At 42.3% G+C, this 14,820-nt stretch overlaps 1 protein-coding gene across 2 annotated transcripts in view; it reads left to right on the forward strand.

Moving 5' to 3' along the window:
* The window catches only part of PRPF18 (pre-mRNA processing factor 18), a 51,672-nt gene extending 37,143 nt beyond the window's left edge, over positions 1-14,529 (forward strand). For both annotated transcript variants that reach the window (XM_032425653.1, XM_032425654.1), the window contains one exon: positions 9,960-14,529. In XM_032425653.1, coding sequence (XP_032281544.1) covers positions 9,960-10,040 — 81 coding nt within the window. In that variant the 3' untranslated portion in view covers positions 10,041-14,529. The remainder of the gene's footprint in view (positions 1-9,959) is intronic.
* Positions 14,530-14,820: the final 291 nt, after the last annotated feature.

Genomic DNA, 14,820 nt, shown 5'->3' on the forward strand with positions numbered 1-14,820 from the left:
GTCCTCCTCCTGTTAAATATATTATTTGAAGATTAAGTCAGGGGTTGACAAACTTGTCTTAAAGGGTAAGATAGAAAATACTTGAGGCTTTGCGTTTCCCAGGTGTCTTTTGCACCTCTTGGACCCCACAGCTGGGGTGTGAAAGCAGCTGGTGGCTGCGTTCCAGGAAAGCTCCACTTAGGAAAGAAGCCCTGTGGACCCTAGTTTGCTGCCCTCTGGTAACTGCCTGACTCACACATTTTCTGCCTTAAGATATTGGCTGAGTAGGTAATCATGGAAGTCCTTCAATAGGGTAACTGTCTTATTAAATTGAGATACAGTAGACCTCTAAAAGGCAGTGGGTGTGTGAGGTGTACTCCTTCTTCATTGTACAGCCCAGTGATTCTTGGTATGCATCATAATTTACCAAGACAGAAGACAACATCTAGATACAGAATGCTTCTAACAGCACCCCAGAAGTTTGTTCCTGCCTTCTCCCAGCCCAAGTCCTCTTGCCATCAAAAGTTAACCTATAGGTTAATTTTGCCTGTTTTTGGACATCATTTAATGGAATCTTGGATGTATGGAGTAATTATTTAGAAATCCTGGTGAGAAATATCTGTGTTAGGAAATATGGTTGAAAACAATTCAAGGGGCTATTTTATTGTACCATGATTTCATCTTTGGGTTTTATGCAAACGTCTATAGAATTTAAACCGTGAAAGTTGTTTGAAGTGTTCTCTTGCTCACAAAAATTAAACACACCACAGGGAGGGTTTTTTCACCATGCAGATCAAAGAAAAGTTGTATAGTTTATTAGCTAGCCTCAAATCTGGGGTTAGATTTTAAAATGGTGTTAGTAACTTCAAGAACTTTGTTTGTTTGCCAAATACAGATGTAACCTTTGGCCCAGATTTGGGTAAAGCTTCTTTTATACAGATTATAGTAAGCTCTTGGTTATTGAGAGACTTCATAATTGAGTCATTTAAAGACCTCTCTTGAAAAGGTTCACGTCTTGGGCATTCTTGTCTGTAAAGACGAGAAGGAGGAAAAGCTGAAATGCACATCAGGTGGCTGTTTGCTTGGCAGGTCCACTCTCCACTCTTCCTCACCTTGTCCTGTGCCCCAGAAACCTGGCTTTTATGAACACTATTGACAGGCTCCCTTGCCTTTTGGTTCCGATTGGGGTAGGCAGTGAGAGGGACGGGAAGGCGTTGTGTAGGTTTCGGGTATTTATTTCCTTACCTTCCTCCCTGTGAGGTCACTGAGGGTTGATGGCACCTCCTGCCAAAGGCCGTAGCTTCTCCCAGATGGCCATCTGCATAGTTACCATCTCTGGGCTTCGGTTAACTACCCCTCCCCCTTCCTTGCCCCTCAGAGCACAGGCTGGGTGCCGCTTCCCAGTATTGCTAGCTCTGGGGCACTAGACTGTCTCCTGTTGGTCCCATGTCCTGCTCAGCCCATGTCTTTGTGAAGTTCTTGGAATTACTGCCATCAAGTTTTCGAGTTTGAGTATGCTCTTTGTTTCCTGCTGAAACGTCCCTGATATATCTAGATTAATTGATCTGTGTACCGTGTTACAACAGATTTTTTTGGGGATTAGATGATTAAGGAGTAATATTCATTCTGAATAATTTTTCTTAGAGTTGCACTATTATAAAAGGCAAATGTCCTGTAACAGTCTGCTCTGACAAGTTGTTTTCAGTAATATAAGTTACTAAATTCTCTAGTGAAGACATCATCCCAACATTTTCTCTCAGTTATTTCAATCTGTATTTCAGGTTTTGGCATATATACTAGCATTTGCCAAATTTATTTGTTCATGGAACGTTTGTAAATTTATAATATATACATGTATTGCCCCAAATGGTAAAACAGACACTTTAGTCACTGCACTTAGTGGTCACAACTTGATCCATATGTTGAATATACAGTCTCATGGTTAGCTGGTAAACATTCCCTAATCATCGAAGTATATGTCACATTTGTGGGTCATGTGGCTTCATGCTACCTCCTGGCATTCTTGGCTATGATCCACCCTTTCTTAAAGGCAGGTTATTGCATGATACATACTGTTGACCCATTTAATACTTTCTGCCATATTAAATTTTTAGAGAAAAATACTGCTAGCATTTATCGATCATAAACATCACCTTTTAATATCACAGAATACCAGTGTTCAGTAGAAACACATTTTGGGGAATGCTGATTTAAGCAGTGCGTGTTTCTTTTTCAGCTGACAGCTGAACTGATTGTAAACAGACATTTAAGTTGGGGTACTAAATCTATTTCTCAACTGCGTGCTTGAAAAAAAGATCATCCTGCACTGGGAAAGCCTGGTAATCAAATAAAGGAAATCTTCTCCCAGATGGGTCATTTAGTATAAATCCTAACTTAGCTAAGCAGGCAAGTGCTGTTTTCAAAATGGAATTCTCACTTGTGATTGTACTTTGTTACTTTCTGTGAAACAGTGAGCCTATGAGCTAGAAATACGTTCTGTTTCTCTCTCTCTTTTTTTTTTTAATATTTTATTTATTTGACAGAGACACAGCGAGAGAGGGAACACAAGCGGGGACAGAGGAAAAGGGAGAAGCAGGCTTCCCACGGAGCAGGGAGCCCGATGCGGGACTCGATCCCAGGACCCTGGGATCATGACCTGAGCTGAAGGCAGACGCTTAACGACTGAGCCACCCAGGCACCCTTAGAAATTCATTCTCTTAAAGAAGTATTCAGACAAGTGGAAAAATGAATGCAGCTCTGCTTCTTACCATAAACAATAAAGGCAGACTGAGTTAGTCCCAAGTTACCAGTTTTGCTTAAGTGTCCATTAAGTTCTGCAGATACTGAAATTCTTATACTTTTGATACTTGCAGTGGGACTTTTCATCATCCCAAGTAGCAAGATCCAGATAAGTTATTTAAAAGGCTAGAATGAGTTATTTAGATGAATGCGATTTTAATGATCTTGGGTGAAAAGAATTCCTGTAGACAGTTTTTGAAGGAATGGGCCTTTTATTTTATGCCTAACTATGGGTGTTAGTTGAAATTATAGAAGTTAACTTTGCATTATTAAGTACACGTTTTTTGAATATTCTATTTCAGGTCAACTGAGTATTCCTTCAGTCCAAAGTCAGGATTAATTCTTGTGTCATGTTAATTCATTCCTTTATTAGAACTTTGGCAGCTCATTGGCAGAATTTTAAATAGCTAGGTAGAAAATGTCACTCATGGAACACTACATCAAAAACTAATGATGTACTGTATGGTGACTAACATAACATAATAAAATAAAATTAAAAAAAAAGATGTCACTGAGCTAATCTCTTACTCTTCACATTCTTGGGCTGTATCACTAGACAGATCTGTACTTTCATTTTCAAGACTTTGTTCTTAGAGTGTAGACTAGTGACAGGGACAGAAATAATTGATGTGATGAAATGTCTTCTTTATATTTCAGTACAAAGATTACTTAAGAACAACAAAATCTTCAAGTCCTAGTAACTAATGAGAGTTTATAAAAGAAAAGGCAAGTCTAGCAAAAGAATTGTGATTGTAGTTTAGTTCGGTTTTAAAAAGTTACTCTTTTCTGCAATAATAAAAAAATTGGTAATTTTTTAATGGATGCAAGTTGATGTTATGGTTCATTGATTTATCTGGGTATAAGCAGCTTTCATTATGTAGAATTTGTATCCTGTATCACATGCTATACTACACCAAACTGTATCTGTATTTGATATTTTTATACTTTATCTAAAATATTCTGTAACGCTTTCAATTAGATTTTTGGAAAATTGTGAAATACACAAAATTTCACTTCATCGCGTTCATCACTTTTAAGTGTACAGTTCATCAATTAGACTTTTATTTAAATGCATATATTTTTCTAGAAACATACTGATGAAAAAATAATCAGTTTGGTTAAATTTGTGTGGGGAGGAGTCCTTAAGGAGCCATTAATGTAAACTGGGTAGAATCTGGAAGGATCAAGATGTGGGGCTGTTGGGCACTTCTTCTAAAAGGCCAGACTATGGGATGGGGCTGAAAACAAGGGAGTGGTTGAGAATTTAGGGTAAGTACCCTAGAGGTTCCTTCTCCCTTACCCAAGTGGGCCCTTCTCTAGCAGAAAGCTAGTTAACTTCCTGAGGGATTTGTACTGTTCAGGAAGGGTGTAATGCTGTAGTGAAAACAGTATACTTAACTGAGAGCCTGTGTATTGACAAATGAGCCCTGTAGGTCCTATTTTGCCCTGGTTCTGTGAGGCTGGAAGCCGGGTTTTTACCTTCCCACTGAGGAATTGAGAGGATTCTTCTCTTTGAACTGACTCAAGAGAAAAGATCGGCAGTTATTGACACTCAGTAGTCCTCCAATGAAAAAAAAAAAACTAGCTTTCTGCCATATTGTCCCCAAATGAAGCTCCATTGACAAACCCTATCCATTCAGGGAGTTTCCCTTAGCTCTTCAGTGCCTTATTCATAAATATGAATGTTCACCTAGGATCATCAGACCTTTAGGGAAAGTTTACAGTGTGAAAGTGACACAATAAACCATAGAAAAAAAGGAATTCAGAGAAAGAAGGAACGGGGAAAAAAAAAACCCTTCAATTAAAAGCTTGCTTAATATCCTTAGCTAAGGCTGTAACCATGAAATAACAGTATGCCACAAAGAATAGAGAATCAAAATTAGCTCTTAGAAATTAAACATTATAGCAGAAATTCAAAAGTTAAAGAGTTAGAAGGATAAGAGAATGAGGGAGTCCATCTAGAAAGATCTGCACTATTCAGATTCCAGGAAAAAGCGAACAGAGAAATTGGAGGGTAGGAAATAAAGATTAATGCAGAAAAACTTCCCAGAGCTGAAGGATATGAGTGTCTAGAATGAAAAGCATCCTAGCACTGAATACATAGCATATGAACAGGAAAGCTCTCACATCAAGACCTAATATAATGAAATACTGGAAGGCCAAAGATTTAAAAAAAAAAAAAAAGACTTTAAATGCTTTGGGAGAAAAGAAATAGGTCATTTACAGGGACTCAGGAATTCAGATGCCATCGTACTTCTCATTAACAGTTCTGGAAGCTGGGAGACAGTGGAAGAGTACCTGTGTCATAGCAAGGAAAATAATTTTCAACTCAGTTAACATTCTTCTCTGAACTATCAGTTAAGTGTGAATATAGGCTACAGATATTTTCAGACGAGTCTCAAAATGTCTTCAGACTGTGACCTCTCACATGTCCTTCTCTGGAATCATTATTATAGCTAACATTTACATAGTGCTCACTGTGTGCCTCACTTTAGCACTTTAGAGCAACAATATGAGGTTGATGGTACAATTTCTCTGTTTTCCAAGTAGAGAAACTGAGCCATGGAGAAGTTAGTTCCCAGGGTTCCACAGCTAGGAAGTGGTGGAGTGAGGACTTGAACCTGGGTAATCCGAAGTCCACTGTGTTAGATCGCCTCTACTCGAGGACGTGCTCCACCACGGTGACGGAGGGAAACGAAAAAGATCCAGGAAACAAGATCCAGCACAAGAGTGGATCAAAAGGAACTGCCAGGTTGGAGGTGAAGGGATGCTCTAGGATAGTAGCAGTACAAAGATATCTGGAATTCATTTGTCCTGGAACATATGGAGGGCTCCAGGAGAAAAATGGAACAGATATATTACCTGTTACGTTCAGTCATACGGAGCGTAGTCTGCTGGCGGAGAATGAATTGGTGGTATCTCCATAAACAAACACAAAGAGACAAATATGAAAGGGGATATTGTCGTAATATACCACGTGGCTCTGCTTTGGATAATATTTGTATAGACAGTCTGCAGTAAATCCTGAATGTTGCCTTCACCAGGAATTGTGATTGGGGAGGGTGGGGAAGAGAAACGCCTTTAGATGTGTGTGCCTGTGAAGGGCCAGTGGGTGTGGTGTAAGAGGATTAAATGTCCGCTTTCACAGTAGGAAGTCAGTACAGACTATTTTGAGACAGAAGAAAAATCAGGCACTGTCAATATTTAGAAAGATGGCAGTAAATACCAGAAGAAACACGAGATTTAAAGTGGTTGCCTCTGGGGTGCTAGAATTAGGGATTGGAAAGGCTGAGGCAGAGAACTGCCATTATTTAAGTAATATATGACTTCAAAAAAATAATTATGTATACACAAAACATGGCATAGTTTTCCTGTCTCAGCCCATAACCTGTGTGTTGGCAAACCTTGAAGGTTCTATATGCAGAGTATATCTGCGGTCTGGCCCCTTCTCCACACCATTACTGTTGCCACCTGGGCTCAGCCACCAGCCTCTCTCCCCTGGGTTACTGCAGTGTCTCCTGTCTGGACTCTGAGCTTTTATCCTTGCTCCTTTTTTTTTTTTTAAGATTTTATTTATTTATTTATTTATTTTTAAAGATTTTATTTATTACAGAGAGAGACACAGCGAGAGAGGGAACACAAGCAGGGGGAGTGGGAGAAGGAGAAGCAGGGAGCCTGATGTGGGGCTCGATCCTGGGACCCTGGGATCATGACCTGAGCCGAAGGCAGACGCTTAACGACTGAGCCACCCAGGTGCCCCTTAAGATTTTATTTTTAAGTAATCTCTACACCCAACGTGGGGCTTGAACTTAGAACCCCGAGATCAAGAGTCGCATGCTCTACTGACTGAGCCAGCCAGGCACCCCCTATCCTTGCCCCTCTTCAGTATCTGCACAGCACCCAGAGCGATGCAGTTAAAATATGAATCCGATTATGATGCTCTCTTGCTCAGAGCTCTGCTGGCCACCCCCCATGTCCACACACACCCCTTCCCTGCTGTATTTTTCACCATAGCATTTATCATCTAACATTAGGTGTTCTACGTACTCCTTTTGTTTCTTGGCTGTGTTCTCTCATTAGAAGATAATCTCAATGAGTGTGGGGATTTTTGTCTGCTCTGTTCCCTGTATTCTCAGCCTAGAACAGTGCTTGGCACACTGTAGCCCCTGAATAAAGATTTCTTAAATAAATGTACTGCTTTCATGGGAATAAAAATTACATTTAAAAGTAGCACCAGTTTTTAAGAAGCTATTTGCAGTAAGCTAAGCCAAGCAGTTCATTGTCTTACTGGCTTAAGCATCCTCAAGCAATTTGAAACAGAAATCCCGGGAGATCTAATTGAAAAGATTTGTTTCCATTTGGAAAATAACCATATGCTGTCCTGACATTACGCCCCTTGAAAAACTTGTGCTGCGTACTAGGAGTCCTTACTGCAAAAATGAATCGTAGTGTTTCCTGGTAACTATTTATGACTCAGACTGTTGAATTTCACAACCATTTGGCAACTAAGATTTCAGACAGGATACTGGTATTTATTTTTAAATCCTAGAATCTGCTTAGTGAGGTTAAGTAAGCATCACAGATATCTCCTATGAGGATCCAACAGCAAAGATTCCATTTCTTACAGGGAAAACCGCCTCCAGCAGTCTGAACACCAGTTGGCCTTGTATTCGCTCATTATCATTCTTGCTGTGTTGCGGCCAGCTAAGGCTGCTTGTGTTTCGGCGGGGTGGGCTTTCTCAGCCCTCTTCCTTCTCACCTCTTCGTTCAGAAAATGTCAGGTGCCAGGCCAGTGCCATCACATATATCCCCATGGCTACAGATCACATGTCTGCATACACATGGTTAGAACTCCCAGAAGGAGAAGTGGGACTGTGAGAGGGAAGGGTCTTCATCCTCGGGCTGGCCCCGAGAGCACGTGAATGAGGAGCAAGGCGAAGGACACAGTCTCTCTCTGCACTGCCTGCAGAGGTCTTCTTGGAAATCAGCTGAAACCTAACCTTCCTCCACACTCCTACTTCTTAAGTAGCAGAATGTGGACACTCTTCGAATCTATGAAGGACTTTAAGATGTTTGAAAATCATGACCCTCGGATGTCGAATGTGTTAGATTATAGTTCAGTTTACATTGGAAGGGATGTGTTATTTGTGTTTAGTTAACTGTGACACCAAAGAGGTTTTGCAGGGACTTTTTTGGTTGTTGTTTTGTTTTGCTTTTGGTGATTTCCCTGAGTGTAAGCATTGTTTGCATACTTAGGTGATTACGGAGTAAGAGTTCTAAATGCTTGACGATGATTTAGGTCCCCATTATATCAGTGCCTTTTCAGGCTGCGTTCTGCCCTTCCTCAGACTTCCAGATACGCCCTTCTGTTATTGCCTTGTATAATGATAGCCACACACGGCTTTTCCTGCTAGGTCATGAAGCTCTTTCTTGTTTAAAGAGCCGATGCTATTTCATTGTATCATTTTGAGGAAAGATAATGAATCCTGAGAGAATCCTAGTTAAGTAGCAGGCAGTGTGCTGTATACATTTTCATATTCAGCATCCAGTAGAGCTCTGACCATAGTCAGCCTTTGGCCTGTGATAGGATTTCATTGTTCTCTTTACTATGATAGGGACTGGGTGGCTTCAGTTTTTGCAAACCCAAGGTGAGAAACCTTAAACTAATTTGTGCCAAATAATGCCTTGTGAGTCATTAAAATTAAGCGCCACTATGCTTGGTGGTGGTGGTTTATATATAGATTGCAATAAAACACTGGGCAGAGTGTCTCCTTGTAAACAAAGAAGTTTGTAGACTGGTAGACGGAAGAGTTGATAGGATTCACTGCTGCTGGCAGAGCTTTTCCCAGAATTGTTCTGGAGAGATCTGTAGTGGCCTGCTGCAGGTTTCTGCTCTTGTCCCTCTCTTGTTGGTGAATTTGGATAATGACTTAGAGGTATGTTTGCTCAGTGGTGGATGAGAAAGCTAAGATGGATAACTAAAAGCCAAATGCCAACTAAGGATGTTGAAAGATCACAGAAGGATCTGTGAAGGGTGAGCTGAAAGAGACCGAATGAATTCTAATAATGACAGTTCTTGTCAACAATTTAAAAAGTTGCTACAAAGTTACAGATTGGCCAAGAACTGGCCAAACTGCAGAAGAAATAAAAGCACTTGAAATTTGTGAGATCCGAATTTGTGTGTGTCGTAGTTGCCTGAAAAGAATCAGAGTCTGGTGACAGATGCCAAAGGTACAGAACAGAGGCAGTACAGGGATCCTTTGACTAAATTCTGAAGGATTAGCCAGGTTAGGTTTGGGATGTTGTATTGTGTTCTTACGATTACATTAGAATGTTTTTATCATGTAATATTTGGTAATACAAAAGAATACATGTAATATGTAAGTTAGGAAAGAAACAAAAAAACCTATCTAGAGACCTGTTTCAGCTTAAGAACTAGAACATTCTGAAGATCCTTGACTGTTTCCTCCTCTACCCCAGAAGTAACTGTTAGTCTGAATTTGTCATTGCCTTGCTTTTTCAAAAGTAATTCTACCACATTATGCGTGTATTTATAAGACATATATTCTCTTTCAAGTTGATTTTCAGTTTTATTAAAATGACATTATACTTAATGTAGCCTTTGCCACTTGCTTTTTACATTCAACATTGTTTCTAAGATGCATGTGTATCAGTTCTCAACCAGAATCCCTCATCAACAGAACTCCCCCATGAACACAGAAGATGATTTGAGTGGCTCTTTTCTCAGTTCTCGCAAGGATGGTACATACGCAGCACTTGCTAGATACGCAGGAGAGCTGCTGTCTGGGTACCTAGCGTGGGTGCGCAAGCGGGGCACTTGGGGCTTCACTCTCTGTTGGAACCTGCTGGAGTTCTAGTTAATTCACGTTTACTGCTGTAAAATGTTCCACTGGTGAGCATATTAAAGCTTATTCATATATTCTCTTCTCGTGGACATTTGGGTTGTTGCCAGTACTTTTGTTGTTACTGTGGACAGTTTCGCTCTATGTTGTATGTACCTTGGGTGCATGTGAATAAACATTTCTCTCCCTGTACATCTGAGTGGTGTTGCTGGGGACTGCTATGTTCCCATGGGGACATTGGTAAACCCGGGAGTAAAGTGAAGGGCAATTCAGAATAGTTCAGCTATTCATAACCAGTCTTTATTCTTATTTTCTTAGGGATTGAAGAGGTTAATGACCATTTGCCAGAAGCACTTTCCTACAGATCCATCAAAATGTGTGGAGTACAACGCACTGTGAAATCTGTGTATGGTGTCTTAAGTAACGAGAAACTTAAGTGGACGTGCTATACGGACTTCTGGAATTCCCAACAGGAACGAGGGAAGAATAATGCGGTTTCCTGTGTTTGAGTTCTACCTAACGCTGCTCTCTCGGTTTTAAGAAATGGTGTTGGCTCTCCTATCACGTCTGGCTGCAAACTGATTTTTGTGTCATTTACTTTAAGTAGTCAAAAAATTAAGTTCTAAAGACTTTTCCTTGAATTTAAATGTGTAGACAACTGTCCCAGAAGGGGGTCTAAAATGACGTTTTCCCTCTAGACCTACGAGCTGGCACTTAGAGGATTGAAAAGGAACATTTGAGGATGGACTTAATTTCTTTCTGTAAAATACGGTAATTTTCACATTGTCTTTTATGTAGCATTTATAAAAAATATTTTTATATATTTCAACAAAAATATGGAACCATTTAATGAAACTTTATAGTCCTTAAATGTTGCTGAACTTTTGCCATCTTGCAGTAGAATTGGAATGTAAATGTTATTACTGTTAACTCAAGTGTTGTTTTTCTTGCATTTCAAGGCTTGCTTTTGCCTTCTAAGGAGTGTAAATTTTAGTATTTGTCATCTCTTTGGGACAGAAGAATTAACAGGAAATCGCAGTTCAAAATAGATGGTATATTATACCAACAGAAGTTTAAATTAAGGAAGCCCAGTGCCTCAAGGTTCAAGGTGGGGCAGTGGATTGTCAAGCCAGCCAAGGATGGGGACGTTGTGACACCACTGGTTCTTCCCAGACTAGGACTGCCTGTGAGTCTCCCTGTTGCAGGGCCCGCGGTGGACCGCCGCTCCCGGCCCTGTGCCACCGCGCATAGGAGCAAGGCGCCGGGACTCTGGTCACTGCCTGACACAGTAGGCCATGCGTCTGAGTTGGCCCAGATGAGGACTTCCGAATCTCACACAGTGTCCTGTGCAGATAATGGTATAATGGTGACGAAATGCTGTGCTCTGCAAGTTGAGAGGCCTCAGTTAATAGAGGAAGGTGGGTGAATGGAACCGACCTGCCCAGGGGGAGTGACAGTGTCGGGTAGCAGTAAGGGGGTGCTCCCGAGTCAGCACTGCCGAGCTGGAGGTCCCAGCTCTCCCCCTACAAGTGCGAGACCCTGGGCGTCACTCAGCCTGTCTCTGCCTCCTTTTTGCCCCGTCTGCAAACGGTCGCGAGGCCCTGGGGTGTACACCTCAGCGTGCCGCTCTGGTGGTCAAGTCAAATAAAATGCTTAGTGCGCTGCCTGGCAAATGAGAGCTCAGTGGGTACTGGTTCTTGTGTCCTCGTTCCTAGAGTGTTACTGCAGTAGCGTTCCTGAGCCCTGTGCCGAGGGGCGGTGTGTGCTCAAGTCAGGGTAACACCAACAATGGGGGGGTGGCAGCGACAGCCGTAGGGGTAGGAGCGGTTACCAAGCAGGGACTGTGTCTGGGCTCGGTGACTGCTCCCGATTTCAGCCAGTTGGGAGTTGAAAGGGTGAGAGGACGTGGTGGGAGCTAGAGTCCGCTGAGTCGTAGGTGGGGGTAGCTGCCCATAGCTCCACGGTCACCTATTCTGGCCCCTTTGGGAAGGCTCGAGAGCCTCTTGTGGTCACCTGTGTATGGCCATGCCTGTCGGATCATTTCTGCTGGGTTTCTGCACAGGGTGGCTGGAGCCCGCCGTCCTGAATTGAATTAGGCTTATTCCCTACTCCACTCCCCACTTTGGAAACCATTTCATATGATTAAATTAGTTAGGACTTAGGAGAGCTTACTCTAGGGCAAATGAGAGAGAGACTTTCGTAAGATAGGACGCTAGTCTAGACTTGAGTTATGTAATCTTGTGTTGGACTTGTTGATAAATACTGTTGAATGAATACTCCCCAAATTACTTCTCTTTATTCACAATCAGACCACAGCATGGCAGTCCGTTGTTTTCATGTTGTCTTTCCATTTGCTGTTAGTTAATACTCCACATAAAGAAGAAACTGTATCAGGTGACGCCAATACCTTCTAAAATTGATCTGTATGGGTAGAAGGTTTAAAAAAAAAAACGGTAACTTTCTATAGTCCTGTGAATGTTAACCATTGGGGCTTAGGTAGAGGGAAGCAGGTTTGTAGAAAAGCTTTCCATTTCCCTGAAATTAAAGGTCTTCTGTTACGTGCAAATAATCACGTGGCTATATAGAACAGTGACCTCCCGCGTTCTCCACATCATGGAAATTTTAGTTCAGCAGATACGACATACTTCTGGTTTTAGCTATTTTTAAAATAATAAAGGCATCCTTTAAGAATCAGTCACAGCCCTGAAATAACCATTCTTCCCTTTCTTCATTACTGCTGGCCCAGACTCCTGTCCAGAGGAGTTCTTTCTGGAGTCAGATTTAATAAAATGCTGGTATTCTCTCACAAGTAATCCTGTATTTTCTGGGAGTGTTCTTGCCAACTGCGAAGACCAAGCAGTAGATTTTAGCATTACAACACAGAGCCTGTGGCAGCCTGGAAGCCAGGGCTGTGCTCTCAGTCTTTGGGGAAAATGAGGAAATGAAGTTGAGGCCAAAGACAATTGAGGGAGAGAGAATGAGGATGGTCCCGATCTCCTGAGGAGAAGGGGGAGGTCCCGAGAGACCCGAGCTGGGAAGGCAGCTGTCAGGAGTCACAGAACTGAGGGATCTGCTCCGAGCTCAGCGAGAATTGGGAGGAATGGGAAATAGGATTGATAGCAGAAGGGCTTCTTGGTGTTAAGTCCTTCCAGCTGGTGATTTCCTGACCTACTCTCACACTTTCGATTGCCCTGGGTTTTGACCCCCGTAAATACTTGAGAAACACAACTGTCTTTTCACTTGGAAGTCATTTATTCTGCGAGCAGTTTAGAAAAGACAACAGAAAAGTGTTCCAGAGTCTTTGGTAGATTTGAATTTGGGGATTCGTTATCACTGGCTCCTTTTCAGCCACACAGTCATCCCCTTTTAAGGATTAACATAGGAGATGGTAGAACTCGGACAGTTTTAGTGAAAGGGGGGCGTTAAATTGCAGTGTCGCGATTGCCTTTGTCGGAGTGTCTTGGAGATGTGCCTCCCCAGTATGCTCCCATGAAGCCCCTCGCTGGCCAACTTGACCCCATAGAAATGTATGGTATGGGACCATATTGGGAGTCCTGAGCTGCAAGCCCTTCCTCACGGCTTCTGATGTGGGAGTTTCCAGCTGTGTGAGGAGCCAGCACCAGCCCCCCGAGGGTCACTACGGGACCACTGTTATGGCAACTGGTTTTCATCACAGACCCAGTAGCTCCATTGGCTGAATTCTAACCACACGCTAGTACTTTAATGGTTAACAGTATCCTGAACATCTTTTGAAATTTAAAAACAAGTTCTGGGGGTGTGGAGTAACTCGGGGGAAGGCAGTGTGGCTGGCGGCAGCTGTGGTGTGAGCCGACCCCATTCAAGATCTGGGAGCCGTGCTCGTTTAAAAAAAAGGTTTTGTATATTTACCAAAAGAGCTTATTATGAAAGCTTTGATTACTTATTCAGTTGTGCCCGTACTAAACCCCGGGGTCCTTGGTACAGCTTGCTGGAACTAACCGTCCTCGCATTGCTGGTTGGGATTGCTCTGCTGAAGCAGGCGGCTTGGTTTTGTGGGGTCCCGCCTCCCCGCCTATAAGCACCGGCTTTGAAAATACTGTCAGCCTTCCCTCACAGCATTCAGGCTAGATACATACTTTCACCGGGGAGAGCAGCTAAGAAGTTTCAAGCTTCCTTTCGAGTATGATCGGTGACCTCAGAAGTGTTCACTGAGCTTCCTCCCACGATGGGCAAGAGTCATTTGGGCAGTCTGCTCTCTGTGCCTTTCTGAACTCCCAGTTTGTCATTGCCAAATTGCCTTTCCTGTCCAACTGCTCTGCCTTTAAGACTTAGGAACAACCGGGAAGCTTTAGTGTTGTAGTCTGAGCTTGGCTTGGAGGTTCTGCCCTCCCGGGAAGCAGGAGAGTTAAAGCTGTAGCTTTGGAAACTTTCTGACCACAATTCAAAGTATAACAGTAACAAATGTGTGCATACATAAATGCACATATAACTGAAACAAAAGCACTCACATACTCTTCTCTTGTATTTCTTTTAAGAATATGCTGGCTGTGACTCCAAACAGGGTTACGGCGCATTAATGCACTGTGACCAGTAGTTTGAAAACCACCCATTAAGACCACCAATTATCAGTAGAGTTAAGGATGGAAATAACCTGGTAGATGAATTCAGGGCAGAAGGACTCTACTTTTTATTTGTTTTAGCCACCTAGGTGCCCCTAAATTGTTGATTTTCCCATGTAAAGGCAAACAGGTATTGGCTTTCAGGGTCACTACAAAGGTCTATTACAGTGAAGGTTGTGCTTTCTGGAGATACGGCTGAAAGTGGGGTATGAGGATTTGGCACAACTGGGTGCTGGGGAATAACTATATTGTTGATAACTCTTTAAGTCCTGAACAAACCTCCATCCTCTTCCATGTTTTTTTTTTTTTTTTAAAATAACATATAATGTATTATTTGTTTCAGAGGTGCAGGTCTGTGATTCAACAGTCTTACACAATTCACAGCGCTCACCATAGCACATACCCTCCCCAGTGTCCATCACCCAGCCCCCCCATCTCTCCCACACCCCTCCACTCCAGCAACCCTCAGTTTGTTTCCTGAGATTAAGAGTCTCTTATGGTTTGTCTCTCTCTGTGGTTTCATCGTTTCATTTTTCCCTCCCTTCCCCTATGATCCTCTGTCTTGTTTCTCAAATTCCTCA

This window comes from Phoca vitulina, unplaced genomic scaffold, assembly GCF_004348235.1.
Source record: "Phoca vitulina isolate PV1807 unplaced genomic scaffold, GSC_HSeal_1.0 scaffold33, whole genome shotgun sequence".
Taxonomy (NCBI): Eukaryota; Metazoa; Chordata; class Mammalia; order Carnivora; family Phocidae; genus Phoca; species Phoca vitulina.